This window comes from Nanorana parkeri, unplaced genomic scaffold (assembly GCF_000935625.1).
Source record: "Nanorana parkeri isolate BGI_ZX_2015 unplaced genomic scaffold, ASM93562v1 scaffold707, whole genome shotgun sequence".
In the NCBI taxonomy this organism is placed as follows: domain Eukaryota; kingdom Metazoa; phylum Chordata; class Amphibia; order Anura; family Dicroglossidae; genus Nanorana; species Nanorana parkeri.
Window position 1 is genome coordinate 762,705 of NW_017306975.1, and position 14,348 is coordinate 777,052.

Below are 14,348 nucleotides of genomic sequence, written 5' to 3' on the forward strand. Positions count from 1 at the left end.
TGCCTAGTAAAAAGTGATGCAAAGAACAGGACATGTCCTTTTCACTTGCATTATCTCCTGACAGCACATGTGTGTGTGTGTGTGTGTGTGTCAGTAGTCATTGACACTTTTCTAACAGCTGGATGCACATTAAACAAAGATCCACCATCATACGGCACCCCACAAAGAGTACTGGCATCTGTATCAATCACCCAGAACAATTATCTCTATTTTAAACATGTCCATACAGCACTCAACTGCTGCTAAGTGTAGACGTTCTGATTATGATGTACGAAATCAGGAATATGAGTCATGACCTTAGGTTAAAAGTGCATGAACAGGATATAATGGATACTATTTAAAGTGTATAGAAAGGTTTGCACACTGCGAATTGCATGAAATGGAAAAAAGTAATTACTAACAGCATGTGTTACACACTTTGAAGAAGTCTAAAATAACTTTAGTTGTAGTTATTGTTAAACAACAAAGAGCAAGGATTCTTTTTCTAAATAGAACCTAAAAAAAAGAGATACGTATATAAACACACATAGTAAACGGGCATTTAAGCATAAAAAGTTGTTCGTGAAGCTTTTCAAGTCAAAATGATAGAATGCAAAGGCATGAAAGAATGGTTAGGACATGGATTGTTAGTGCAGAAGTTCGGCATTGTCATGTAATGGCTCGCACATACATACCCTGTACAGGATGATGTAGCTTATATTAACTTTCCAGGCTGCACCAAAACACACTCCCCTATCCTCCTCCTCCTCCCCTGTGTTCAGGCACACAAAGAGGAGTTCACTCAATGCACTAGTCTCTCTGTTTAGCAAATCACTGAGCCCCACTGTTACAGGAATGTCACAGGATCCTCAATAAACAGTTAAAGGAGGTGCATCCAGCTTTGGAGAAAGACGCTTTTCTGCAGGCAGCCGCAGAAACACAGAGACATGGAAGCAGCCATAATGTGTGTCTGTGCGAATGTGTGTGTGTGTGTGCCTATAGCTCTGCAGCATTGTCAGTGCTGCCTCCTAGCGTCCTGGGATGGGCACACTTCTCTTCTATCCATAGAAATGTTGATCTGTTTTTCATGTTACAGAAATGACACATAGGTGTGAATTCAATCAAGCATTTAGGACACTTTTCTGGCAGTAGGGTTCCTTTTAAACAACTTGCGCCTTATGCATGAAAGCCTTGCAACAGTTTTTAGTTGCAGTTCTGATGTGTGAAAGATTCAGGGCCCATTCACACCACATCCAGATTACCTCCAGACCAGACTGTTTCCGAACCCAAAATGCATCCTAATGTATCCCTATGCTATTTATGACCTCAGTTAATAAATACATTTCAAATTGCGGCAAATGCAATGCACTATGCTCCAGATCTGGTCCAGATCTGGTCCGGAAAATGGTGTGAACCCAGCCTCAGGTAGTTCTTATTACAGTAGCAAATCTTTCAATGTTTCCTACCAAAAAACAACATCCCAATCATCAAAAAGGATGTGGTTGTTATCTTTTCATCAATGTAACAAAAAAAAACATTCCAAATATAAAAATTTTATATTCCAAAAATGTAAATACATACACACTACGAAGACATCTAACATTAAACTAAAGCTCTAAAACATCTTGGGAACCCTGTTAACTGTATAGTCACAGTCTTGTCATATATAGTAGTGTTCACAATAATCTTTACATCCAACACGTTCTGTTGTTTCTATATAATAATATGATATCTATTAAATGTTATAGAAATATCATATGTATTAGATAAGTTGTAACTGTTACCGTTAGTTTTCCAAGATAAGAGCTCAAAAGCTTGGAAACACTAGATTGCTCCTGTTTTCAAATATACTTGTATCATATATACTTGTATTTAATTGTATCTTTAATTTATACAAAGTTGCCATAGCTGGTTTAATCAACTTGAGCTTGACTGTTTTGAGTATCACAACCAATTCTTCACAACACTATCCCCATGTGCAGTATGGTATAAGTTTGCATGACCATATGAACTTGGCTCTCTTCTCCAGGGGAAACTGTGAGGGTTATTCACAAAGCTAGCTGAAGGATCAGCCGTAGCTCAGGCTGATCCTTCGGCTAGCTTCGGCCGCCGTGGCCCTTCAGTTCAGTAGAACTGAAGGGCTGCTGTACGAGCTATTCACTATAGCCCATACAGCAACCAGGTAACCAGGGGACACTAAACTGTCATTACAATGAGAACTCGGCAGAACTGGCCATGATATCACGGCCGGCTCCACCAAGTTCTCATTGTGTAATGACAGTTCAGCGTCCCCTGGTTACCAGGGAATGCTGAACTGTCATTAAAATGAGAGCTCCGCGGAGCCGGCCTTGATATGACGGCCGGCTCCACACTACTTTTTTAACAGTTTTTCTATTCTGCTTGATACCACGGAGGTGCCGAGCTGAATGCCGCTCGGATGTTCGGCTTAGCCGATCCAGAGGTTGGATCAGCTGAGTCGAACCCCTTCTACACTTCGGGTCGGCTGAACATGCAGAGCATGTTCGGCCGACCCGAAGCAAGCCAATGTGCGGCTGAAATCAGCTGTGCAAGCCTGAAGTGAATAGCCGAACAGCTTTCGGCTCACTTCACTTCGGGTCGGTTATTCACACGGCTGACTTCGGCAGCTTTATGAATAACCCTGTGTGTCCTGGTCCAAAAATCTGCAGAGTCACAACATAAACTAGGCTATCAACACAGTATGTCTTGGGGAGTCAAATACTGCAACTCCCTGCTACACAGTAAATGCCTCAAAAGAATGCCACTCAATCATTCATGCAACAAGACGTTAATCCAGATACAACTGTCCACAATGTTGCAGCATCGCATGGGCTCAATATCCATGCCAGTGAGGGCAGATACACTGAAGTAGTGAGTGTAGCCCCCAGGGACAGAAAGTATGTTCCGTGCACACACGGAAGCCAGGGATGTGTTTTCATTCTGAAAATGGAAACCCTCTTTTAAGGTCAGTCCCAACAAAACTGCTTATCAGTTTTGTGTGGATACCGGTTAATTAAATCCCACACTGGCTTTTTATGTCTCAGGAATTCCAGTGATGAGATGTCTACCCTCGTAGCTCCAAGCTGTGCCTTGCTCCCCACCATGGATTCTCCAATTGCTGCATTCACTGTATAACAAAGAAAACTCCAGTATGGAACATGATGCCCTCCTGTAGTAGCAGTGCATGAGCAAACTGGAACGTCTACCCAACACGAGATAATAAGAATCCAATTCAAAAGTGTCACCCACTGAAAAACACTATATTAGTCGGGCATGGCCCTTTGTGTGTTATTGCTTTCATTAAAATGATGTTCAGGGCCTATATGTATTTCCCCTAGGCTTAGAATATTAATAGTTTTAATCACTATAAATTTTTTGTGCTCTGTCGCACTATTCCAAGTCCGTATTTATAAATGCAGTTATGTAACACAGCTAGTCTAATAAGCTAAATTCCTGCAATGCGCACATCACAAACAAGGTGACATGAGGTAGGATGTAACGGTTTTGCTCGGAGGCTTTGATTAAACTGGAAGCTGACCTCAATATGGCGAGAGAGATTTGTCTCCAACAGCCTGGGGCCCACTGATGACATTTGGAATAACTTACTGCTCGTGTTATCAAAGCAAGGAGTCAATAAAAAATTAGGAGACTTCAGAAATTCCTCAAGTAACAGAATTTAGCTGTGAAGGCCATTTCCTCTAAACAGCTAGAATCAAAGGAAGTCTTACAAGTAGCCAGGCAATGAAGATAGGACCTTCATGGCTCAGAAAGGGTGGAAAGAAGAACAAGGCCTGGAGCCATGTACTTCCTTCGTCCTGTGACAGGGCGACAAGGGAGCTCTAACGCAAGGTGACAGAGCCTGAGAGAGCAGAGAAATGGGGCGGTGTGGAAGAGTTTGGCTAACATTGTGCACTCACAATGGATTATCCAAAGATCACTGACATAGCACATCAGCTGTGACATTTGCTAGAGGATAGTGCAGCAATGAAAGACCTTGACAAAAGAATGCTTTACTCATCTATTTTAGTAGTTTCATGCTAATGGATCATTAAAGGTCATATGATAAAATAAAGGTAGCTAACGTGAAGGCTAGACTAGCCTACAAAATAAAGTCTATCAATTCCCATGGAACTGGTGCCGTCACTGAGGTCCTATTATTTATATTATTTGAAAAGAAACAAGAACGCCATATATTTTGTGCTTTCTTCATTAGCAACCAGTTTTGCATGAAACCCATTGTTCATTGTCACCTTCTAACGGAAACAGAAAAATCATTGCAAGGGATGCTAGAAACCATAAGTCCTACTAGTTATTAAGCCATCTATGACCAGCTTTATCCAATCACTGTTTCATATGACTTCATCAAATATGACTTAATTCATTTTTGATTACTATAATTAACTGTAAGTAGACCCACACCACAATTTCTGTAGACATCTAGCTAAATTTAAAGCCAAACTTCAGTCAATTATTTTTAGCTTTGAACAGATTGAGGTAGAGATAGAACCCCTTAGGTTTACTATTGGGACGGGAAGTGATAGCAAATCTCTGCAGTGGGGACACAGACTGTCGTTCTTCCTTTTTCAGAGACAACTACTTTTCTGATTCCTTTCCCCTGCTGTCACAGGCTAGGAATCAGAAAGAGTCACAGACAGCAATAAAAACTGAACAGAAGTATTTAAAGCTAAGCTGTGGGAATAAGACAAAAATTGACCTTGAAGTGCCCCCCCTCCCCTTTGCTGTGCATGGCCCCATTCCATTGGAAAGGCTTCTCTCTACTTCCTATCCCAGTGACTGTGTCACTCCAACAGGGGACACAGGCAGGCAGCAATAAAAACCCAACAGATGTTTAAATTCTGCCCAACTATCATGCGTCAATAAATAAGGTTACATACTGTGCAGGTTTTCCAAGTGCATCTATAATATACTGTATGTCACAAATAACAAGCAATACCGATTTGTATATTAATGATTAAAAATAAAAACTATTATTATTCACAAAATAATGTCCCCCCAGCATAAGCGAAACATGTATTTGTGTAGAATCTTATGCATGTTGTCAGATATAAAGTATCAATATTTTGCAGTTAGATCATCAGAGAACAGCCTAGGTTTCGCCTCATTACCATTCAAGTCCTTTACAGCCAGCAATGCAAAAAGAAAAACCATTAATAAAGAGAAATGGGCATTTGTGACAATGCGTTCTCCAATCTAATTGTGATCAGGACCAGGGGAAACCTTCTGGAGGGGTTACTGAAATTATGGGTCTACCCTTGAGTGCTAAAATAATGGAAATCATCAGAGCACGAAAGTAGTAATAATAAGGTAAAGATTTATTCCTTGAATCACACCTCATGTTAAAATGCATGTATTAGCCACATGTGCCTTTTATCCCAATCAATATTTATAAGAAGGCAGCCTATCAATAGCACAGTTTTGAGATTCTCTTAAAATTGGATTTTTAGTGTGCCAACAATCTAGTAACACGTATATAAAAAAAAACATACTTTACTGTATTGTTACGAAACCAATAATCATAAATCACTGTATCAAAGTTTTCAGGTATAGTGCAATCACAATTTCACATTAGCGCATTTTGCATAAACGCCCCTGTTGTTTGTAGATCACATATTACTTTACAGGTACATGATTTCAAATTTTTGATTACAACCCCCTGGGTCCATGAGGATTTAATCAACTTCAAGAGTGTGATTTGTTTGCATTTTCAGTTCATTTCGCAATAGGTTTCGTCAGGATCAGGGGGCAAACTACAGTATCAGATAAATAATAATGAATATACATGCACTGAATAAACCATTACACTCCATTGTCATAATTAACACTTTATATTACAACTTACATTTAAATTCACAAAACTATATATGTACCTATAAAGTAACATATGATCTATGTGAAATTGTGATTGCACTATACCTGAAACATTTTTATACAATGATTTTTTAATTACTGGTTTTGATACTATAATACTTATACTGTATATAAGGGTTACTAGATTGTTGGCACCTTAAAAATCTAATTTTTTAAGAGTATCTCTTAAGCATTATGTTTTAGGGGATGTGGTGCCCCAGTCACCCATCAATCCAAAAATTAGAGATAGCAATGGCACATTTTCACTGGTTCCCATAGAATATATGCCCTACAGACTGCATATGGCTACCTTGACTGTCTGAAGGCAATAGGAGCAATGTACACATTCTAAGATGCCAAGGACAAATTGACTGTCACCAGAAGTGAAAAGGTTAAAAAAAAAATAATCAAGGCATATGTCAAAATTTCTTAGCATTCAGCAGGCATTCTAAAAATCAGTTATATCTCTGATTGACAGGTTGCAAGAAACACATTTTTACTGGCTCATGAAACTGGAAATCATTAAACTGTCAAGTACAGTTGCACTGACACAATGTCATAAAAGGTATATGAAGGGAGTAATGTGAAAAAAAAAACGGTTGACAGATTTGTTGTTTTCTAGATAATTAGTACATATGGGGTTCAAACAACTCCTCCACCCAATAAACACCTTTTTGCATAGCAAGATGACAGATTAAAAAATGAGATTATTTGATAGAGTGTGGCCATTGCACAAGAGTTTCTGTCTTACATGAATCAGAAGTTCAGCTTTGGCAAAAGATGAGCATGTACTACAGAACTGGCAGCGTGGTCTTTATGCCCTAATGTGTCAAAATCAAGTTAACCTATTCCAAGCCAGAGTCATCTGAGGTGGTTTCTTAAGTTATTATATATAGGGTGCCTTAAACTGACACTAAACTCAGGAGTTAAATCTTAAAAATGCACTCAAGTACCCTAAGTATTAACAAAAATTGTTATTTGTGTATCACTCAGCTGTAGATCCTTAAATCATCTATAGATTTGTGCTGACGTTGTCCTTCCTTCTGGAGGGTGGCTACTTGTGTTCCCCATGGTCCCTGTGTTTGTTGGAAAGTAGCCACCGCTCCATGCTTGCTCCTGTGATGGACTACAAGCTAACTTTTTCTTTACTAATTTGTATTGAGACGGGAGCGAGCGTAGAGAAGTGGCTACTTTAGAACACACACTGGGACCATGGGGAAGAAAAGTAGCAGCCCTCCAGAAGGAAAGACAGTGTCAGCGCCAATTCAGAGATGATTTGAGGTCTACAGCCGAGTGATACACAAATATGGTCCAGTATTGTTAGTAGGGTATTTGAATGCATTTTTAAGATTTAACTCCTGAGTTTAGTGTCATTTTAAGGGCCTCTGTCGATGGCTTTTGTTCTTTGCAGAACTGTTTCCCCCCCCCCATACAAGTTAATCAGGGATGCTACTAATTATTATTTTCATAATCGATTAGTTGGCAGGTTGTTTTTTCGATTAATCGGATAAAAAAATTAATAAATACCACCCATAATGTAAAATAAAATACAGAAATGCAGTGTTACAAACATAAAGTTTACTTCAGAATAAAACTGCATACACAATTTTTTGTAATCGCACTGCACTGGAATACACAGCATTGCGCTGTCATGCATTTCAGTGCGGGCGATCACACTGTGGGTGGGAGGCGCATTTGGGGTACCATTGAAATGAATGGAACTGCAACGCAACTCCCGCAGCAGAATTTGTCAGGCTGAAACCGAAACCCAATGTTTTTTCCATTTTTTATCATTTTTTTTTAAGCACATGGTGCTTTTATAGCTTCAGCTGCAGATGGCAGCTGAATGTAAATACAGCAGCTAGTGGGCTAGTGCAATAGGCAGCCTACTATTGGCCATTTCAAATTGCAATAGCCAATAGTAGACTCCCAGTGTGGAGGAGAGAGCTAGGGGATTCAACCAACGAATCGATAATGTAAATAGTTGACAGCTATTCTTATAATCGATTATTATTGATTAATCCAGTGGCGGAAGTATCGCCATAGCGAACCAGGCCGCCGCTATAGGGCACGGGGCACAGAGGGGCCTGGCCAGGACCAGGAACAAATTATGCCATGCAGGCCACCTGGGTCGCAATGGCATCGCAGGCTGCAGGACTGTCACTGGCGGCTGTGAGGAGGAGCTCATCCGCTGTCCAGATCACTGACAACCTGTGAGTGATCTGTGCAGCAGCGCATTCCTCCTTACAGCCACTGCTGAGTCAGTGACATACAGCAGCTGTGGTGGAGGAGGCCAAGGCCTGGTGGCGATGAAGGAGGACGCCTGGCCCAGCGTCGGTGGAGCAGGAGGAGGAGGCCAGGCCCGGCGGCGGTGGAGGAGGAGGCGGGGCTCAGGCCCAATGTCGACTGTGGAGGATGAGGAGACCGGGGCTGGCGGTGAAGGAGGCTGACAGGCAAGAGGTGTGCAGGGGTGTGACCAGTCCACCTGAGACCCTGCAGAGCCCACCACAGAGAGCCTATGGTGGGCTCTTTAGGGTCACTCTCAGGTGGGCTGTGTGGGATCTCAGGTGGGCTACATGGGGTCTCAGATGGGCTCTGCAAGGTGTCAGGCGGGCTGTATGGGGGTCTATGGTATGTGCGGGGTCCCAAGTGGGCTCTGCAGGGTGTTAGGTGGGCTGTGCAGGGTCTATGGTATGTGCGGGGTCTCAGGTGGGCTCTGCAGAATCATAGACATCCACTAGAGGGAGAATCAATTTATTTGTACTAGTGATGTAAATATGGAACAGCAAACATGTAAAATGTAAAAAGTCACATCCAAGGTAGAGGTCACTACACTGAACTTTGCATAGCCGTCACACAAAAATCACACAATCGTAGTCTCAGTTTAATTGGCAACACTTATGATGATCCACTGCAGCTGTTGCAGAGCTCTGTAGCCACCATTTGTTGTGTATACATAACCCCATGGCAATAAATGGCGTATAAATTCCCTGAAATGGCCAACAGGGAACAGGCAAAGAGTCACTGCCATTTCTGCCCAGAGTACGGAGATATATGCTGGGGCAGTGACATCTGTAAGAGAAGTCAGGGGTCTCCGCCACATAGGTGGACATCACTGAGCCTTTAAGTAACTCAATATATGAAAACAAAGGAATACGACTGATACCCGCCACACAGCATTTGTCACTGTGCACAGCAGTACGTCACTCATCTCCCAGCCACTCACCATCAAAGCTGGACAACGTCTGGGGTGAAGGCAAGAGGATCAGTGACCCCAACAAGCTGGCAGAGTGCGAGGAGGCCCATGGTCAAGGCTGCTTGCGCCCGAGGCTGCCTAGTTTGCCTAGTGGCAGCACCGGCCCTGATCACAAGCCCTACATCTAATGCGTCAAATATATATTGTTCAGCTTTTTTCTGAACTTTTCCCATCAAGGGGGCACTGCTACTTTTGCTAATGCTAACAGCACCAACCTAAATGTTCAGAATCTAATCTAATATCAATGTATTTATGTTCTTTTAGTAGACTATTACCATTTGGTTTACTGTCATTTAGAGATAATTACAAAATAATAAATTGTAGGTATAAAAGCGATAAAATGTACATATTTCACTTATAACCAGCATGGAAGCTCATTCAAAGTATTCACGTCCACATCAACACCTGCCTGTCCTTTTTCTACCTGCTATAAAAGCTTTACATTCTATTAGACGGTCGTTCTTCATAATCATGAAACGTTCAGATGACAGTGCAGAGAAAACGCTGCTGAATTACTTATGGTATAAGACAAGTGTCACCCTTGCTGGCTGCCTGTTATACAGACATGCAATAAACAGTGTGTTGGCTCAGCAGACCTCTAATTATCCACCATTTATTTAAATGGGGTATGACACCAAAGTATCAACATCTGCAAGATACAAAAGACCAAAACACCAGGTCTTTGTATGTATGCAAACAAGAGAAAGAGTAACGGTATCATTCAGTTCTCTTTTTATACATGTTTCATTGTATAATATAACAAAAATCATTAATATAGTCGAACCACGTTATCTTACTCAGATTTAAATATACAGCAGGAAAAGCATGCATGTGGGCAACATAAAAAATATACATATTGTTAACAAAAATTATTAACACCAGGAATGATTTTTTTTGATTTATGGAAATAATTAATAAAAGTTAAACATAGAATCATCACTTATGCATTAACAAGAACAGAAATAAACATTTATTAGTTACTTAAATCCACTGAAATAACAATGTGTTGGTTGCTATGGGCTACTGCACGTTTTTGCACTTTATAGTGTCTTACTGATCAAGCCAGTGTGGGTTGCTGAGAAGAACATATGACATTCTCTCTGTAAAGAGAATACTTGCAGCCATGTCTTAAGGTTTTTAAAACACTACTGTAAATGCTGAAAATATAAGCATATTTCAGCCTTGATGTACTTGTTTTGTACTTGAAGGGGAATTATAATGGTTCTGTGTACATTTTACTTCATTTGAGTTATATATTTTGAACTATTTTATATCTTTTTTAATATATGTTTTGCAAATAAACACAAACATGTATGGCAAAAGATTCCTGGAGCACCATGAGTTATCTGAAGAGACACCACAGCAGAAGAAGCCTGCCTTGAAGCTTGATTTGTATGACTGAAACTTAGTGGCTAATCATCCTGCCATCTTGTGCTATTGAACTTTGTAAACAAGAGACTTTTACAACAGGTAGTATGGAGACAGAAATACATTTTAAGAGGAGCATTAAGCGCCATATACTGACTGGATAATAGAATGTAACATTCACCAACCCAAAATAATTTTTGTTACTACTGAGCCATAATAAACAAAGAAAGAAAATATATAGAAATCAATATCTATTATAAATATAAATATATATAAATTTTATAATTTATATATATTTACCATTCTTTATTTAACAAAGCATCAATTAAAACATTTTTCTTTCTGTATATTCTCAAAATGTTTTTAAAAATGTAATAATCAAAAATGATAATTGGTGTCATAAACATCGCGATGACGCAATCTGCTGACAAATCAGGAAGGCCAGTCCAACCAAAAAAAAATACATGTATTTGCAGTTTGCACTTAAAAAACAGCATGCCTTAAGGAAAATGTGAAGCAAACATATTTTATAAAACGATGTCCAATCAACAACCCCCTTTCATTGTTCTGACTGCTGTAATCGAATGCAGGCTAAGCTCTGATTTGCTGTTACGTGTTACTGCACATCCTTATTACGCTTTGCACTGCGTTACTAAATAAGTCCAATACGTTTGTATTTGCATTGTCCATTTTCATTTCTTTTACTGCCCAATGCCTTGGAATGCTTTCATTGCTGTAAGTAATTTGTGCGGTAAGATATGAGTCTAGGAAAAGAATATATGTATTTTACAAGACATAAAACAGATTACTGTATGCAAAGGAAGACGTTGGTATAGTTAGTGAATTAACCTACGTACAGCATTTCAGCAGGAAAATACTTATAAAGTAGCAAGTGACTGATCATTTGCTCCTGAAAATGTCAGCGCATTTATAAAGCGGATTTACAGGTCAGATTCACCCCCTACTCTTTCCCAATCGAGAGATTTCCCTGTTGTATGACCAACATCTAGGCTTCCAAATCTTCCTTGGTAAATACAAGTCTTAGTGACATTCATCATATTTATAATATTGCCAATTTGACATTTGCTGGAATAGATTGCCTTTGAACGTTCTATTTTTCAACTATGAATTGTTGATTTTATTATTGATTAACTATTGATTCCATGGGACGCCAACCTTATTCATTCCTATTCACAAGTAAGCATGCATTTATTGCACCAAAAAAATCATGTCTTTAGCCCAAAATACTTGTTTACAAATGCCGCCACAACTCCCATGAACAACAGAGGTGAATGTCAGTAGATGATGTGAATGCTCAAATGTGTTTTAATTTTTATATAATGGCATCATGAATTGACGTGTATGGTTAAGAGCAACTAAGCAATGTCAACCAAGTTAAACAGCTCAAAGCTAGGGTGGCCATCAGCTGTATGAACATCAGCTATAAGGATAAATCAAATGACCTTTCTAAACACTATAAGTACTGAAGATTATGGAATAGAAGTTCTGACATGCTTCCACTAAATATATTTCACTCTCTTAAAAAATGGACACATAGCATATAGCATGTTTCTTAAAACAGATAAACCCCCAGATTAGAAAGGTGTGAATTTAAGGAGCTCCTATCCTTTCTGTGCCCTTGAAAATGCACAATGTCCTTTCATAAGGATGTAATGTGACAAAAACTCCTGAGGACCAAAATAAAATATGTTTATAGAGTACTCACACACATAAGCACAGCTAAATTAATAACAGTAGTAGTAGTAATAATAATAATATAGATAATAAATCAAAAATAAATCTGGGACCTTGTCATCCACCAACAAGCAAAGGAACAATGAAAACATTTAACCAACACTAGACCCACACTAGCTTCATCTATTTTGAAAATGAAGTCAAGATCAAGGGCATAATCTCCCTAAGTTGTCAACTGCTTTAAAAACTGAGATTTTATGCTCGTCCCTTTTCCAGTTTCATAATGAGAACTGTTTCTTGCGAGTACCTTTCACCCCATTAACATTTTGTCATGTGGCGTCTGAGATACAGACTCACTATACCCTCCAAAGAGAATTACATAGAGAAAATAGAAGTAGATAAGCTGTCTATATAGTAAATAAGGATTATTGTTTATTATTTCCGCAACTGTAACATAATGCACTACTCCTCCGCTGACACCTTAGGGTGCATGTCTATCACCCCTTAGTACTACAGCGCCATCAAGCCAGTTTTTCTTTGGTCGATAAATCTACAGTTTCTCATCCAGGCAATGTGAAATCATATTTCGGATGTTCGTCTTTCTGCCAAATAACAGATCCTACGCGCAACTGAAATCCATACCAAGGTCATATATGACATACCACCATAAACGCTCATCGTTGGGTTTGATAACACCCTGTGAAATTGTAGGCACACAGCAGCAAAATAAAAAAAAAAGAAAATAGCCGTCAGCTTTCCTAGGCGCTCAGTCTTAGCAATATTTATAGCATTGTCCTCTACTAGCCATCCATATTTCCAACCTCCCCAATCTCCTCGCCAGCAATAAGCGCATAGCCAGAGACATCACCTTGGTAGCAGGGAAAGGGTATCGGTCATTTACACCATGAACAACCAAAAAAGAACTAAGTTGCGTTCCACTTACCTAAAAGCATTCTTGATTACGTCTTCTTGTTGTGTCTTTCCCCCGAAATCGCTATCAGATTTTGTCGAGCGGCTGCATTCGCACACAGATCCTTCTGGCTGCCCCTGATAGAGAGGTGACTGGCCTCCAATTCGTTCACCTTCCCAAATGATACACTTATACCTCAATTAAAAGCTTAATGCTCCACTGATCTCTGCCCGGAGGAGGTAAACAAGCGGCACTCTCTCTCCACAGCTACTGGCCCTAGCTCTAACCCAATCATCAAGCACAGATGGAGAAATTACCCAGTGTTGCCTCTCCCAGCTGAGAGCTCTGCAAACCAAAAGATGCTGTATTAACATACAAATCGGATGGGAGGTCTGAGGAGGGGTGGGGGTGCAGAGGCAGAGTGAGAGAAGTCAGAATGTACTTCTTCTGTCCTCTCACATTGAGGGCATGCCAGTTCTCGTATACACATACCCTGGCACACTTCAGCAGCCGGGTTACCACTGTGGAATGTGCTGCTCTGTGGCCTTATTGATGTCTGGGGGAGGAATGACACAAAGGTGAGACTGTATCAATGTATAAGCTAACCCATGCACATCTGATTGTAAGCTCTTCAGATCAGGCGCTGCTTGTTGACAGGTCTGCTTCCTTGTGCCTGACTTATTCCTTTTTGTGTTGTCTTCCTGTTTGCCTTTTGTGCAGTACAAAGCATACCCATCATGTATTGAATGTGGAGCAAGCAGAGAGTTAAAAGGAAGGAGAAGTGAACAAAGTGTGTTACAAGCAAAGGCTGTTTGAAGTCTGATAAGATCCAATTATCCCAGTCAGCATAGCTTTTCACTATCAGTTGGGAAAGCTCCTGCTTTATCTGATTATCATCCTTCAGGAAAATGTGGTATATAGATTAGCTTTGACAAATTGTTCATATTCCGGGCTCTGCCACCCTTCCCGGAGACTTGGTTTTGTATCCTACTACTCACTCTGTCAAATGTGGTGAAGTAACACCACTGTTTTCATCTGAAATTGTAATGTTTTGTCAATTATGTTTATGTTAATTTACCTTTAAATTTATTTTTATATTGATAATTGGTTTTGTATCCTACTACTCACTCTGTCTCTCTGTTGGTTAGCTGTCATTAGTAGCCTGTACTGTGTATTGCTGTCTAACAGTCTTCTGTAATTACAACAACAAAGGCACAAATGAGTCGTCAGCAGCTAACACAAAAGGGGTTCATT

General features: G+C 40.0%; 2 protein-coding genes across 3 annotated transcripts in view; both read right to left on the reverse strand.

Moving 5' to 3' along the window:
• LOC108792992 (zinc finger protein 862-like) overlaps positions 1-761 on the reverse strand; it is a 29,398-nt gene extending 28,637 nt beyond the window's left edge. Inside the window, exon 1 of the mRNA XM_018563892.1 lies at positions 675-761. The gene's annotated coding sequence lies outside the window, so the exon portion shown is untranslated. The remainder of the gene's footprint in view (positions 1-674) is intronic.
• The window catches only part of ZNF385C (zinc finger protein 385C), a 157,890-nt gene that overhangs the window by 106,002 nt on the left and 37,540 nt on the right, over positions 1-14,348 (reverse strand). The window contains exon 1 of one of the 2 annotated variants that reach the window (XM_018563894.1): positions 13,128-13,399. The exons of the other annotated variant lie outside the window; for it this stretch is intronic. Within the exon in view, the coding sequence (XP_018419396.1) occupies positions 13,128-13,137 (10 nt within the window). The 5' untranslated portion in view covers positions 13,138-13,399. Of the gene's footprint in view, positions 1-13,127; positions 13,400-14,348 lie in introns of those variants that run through there. 2 annotated transcript variants of the gene reach the window in all.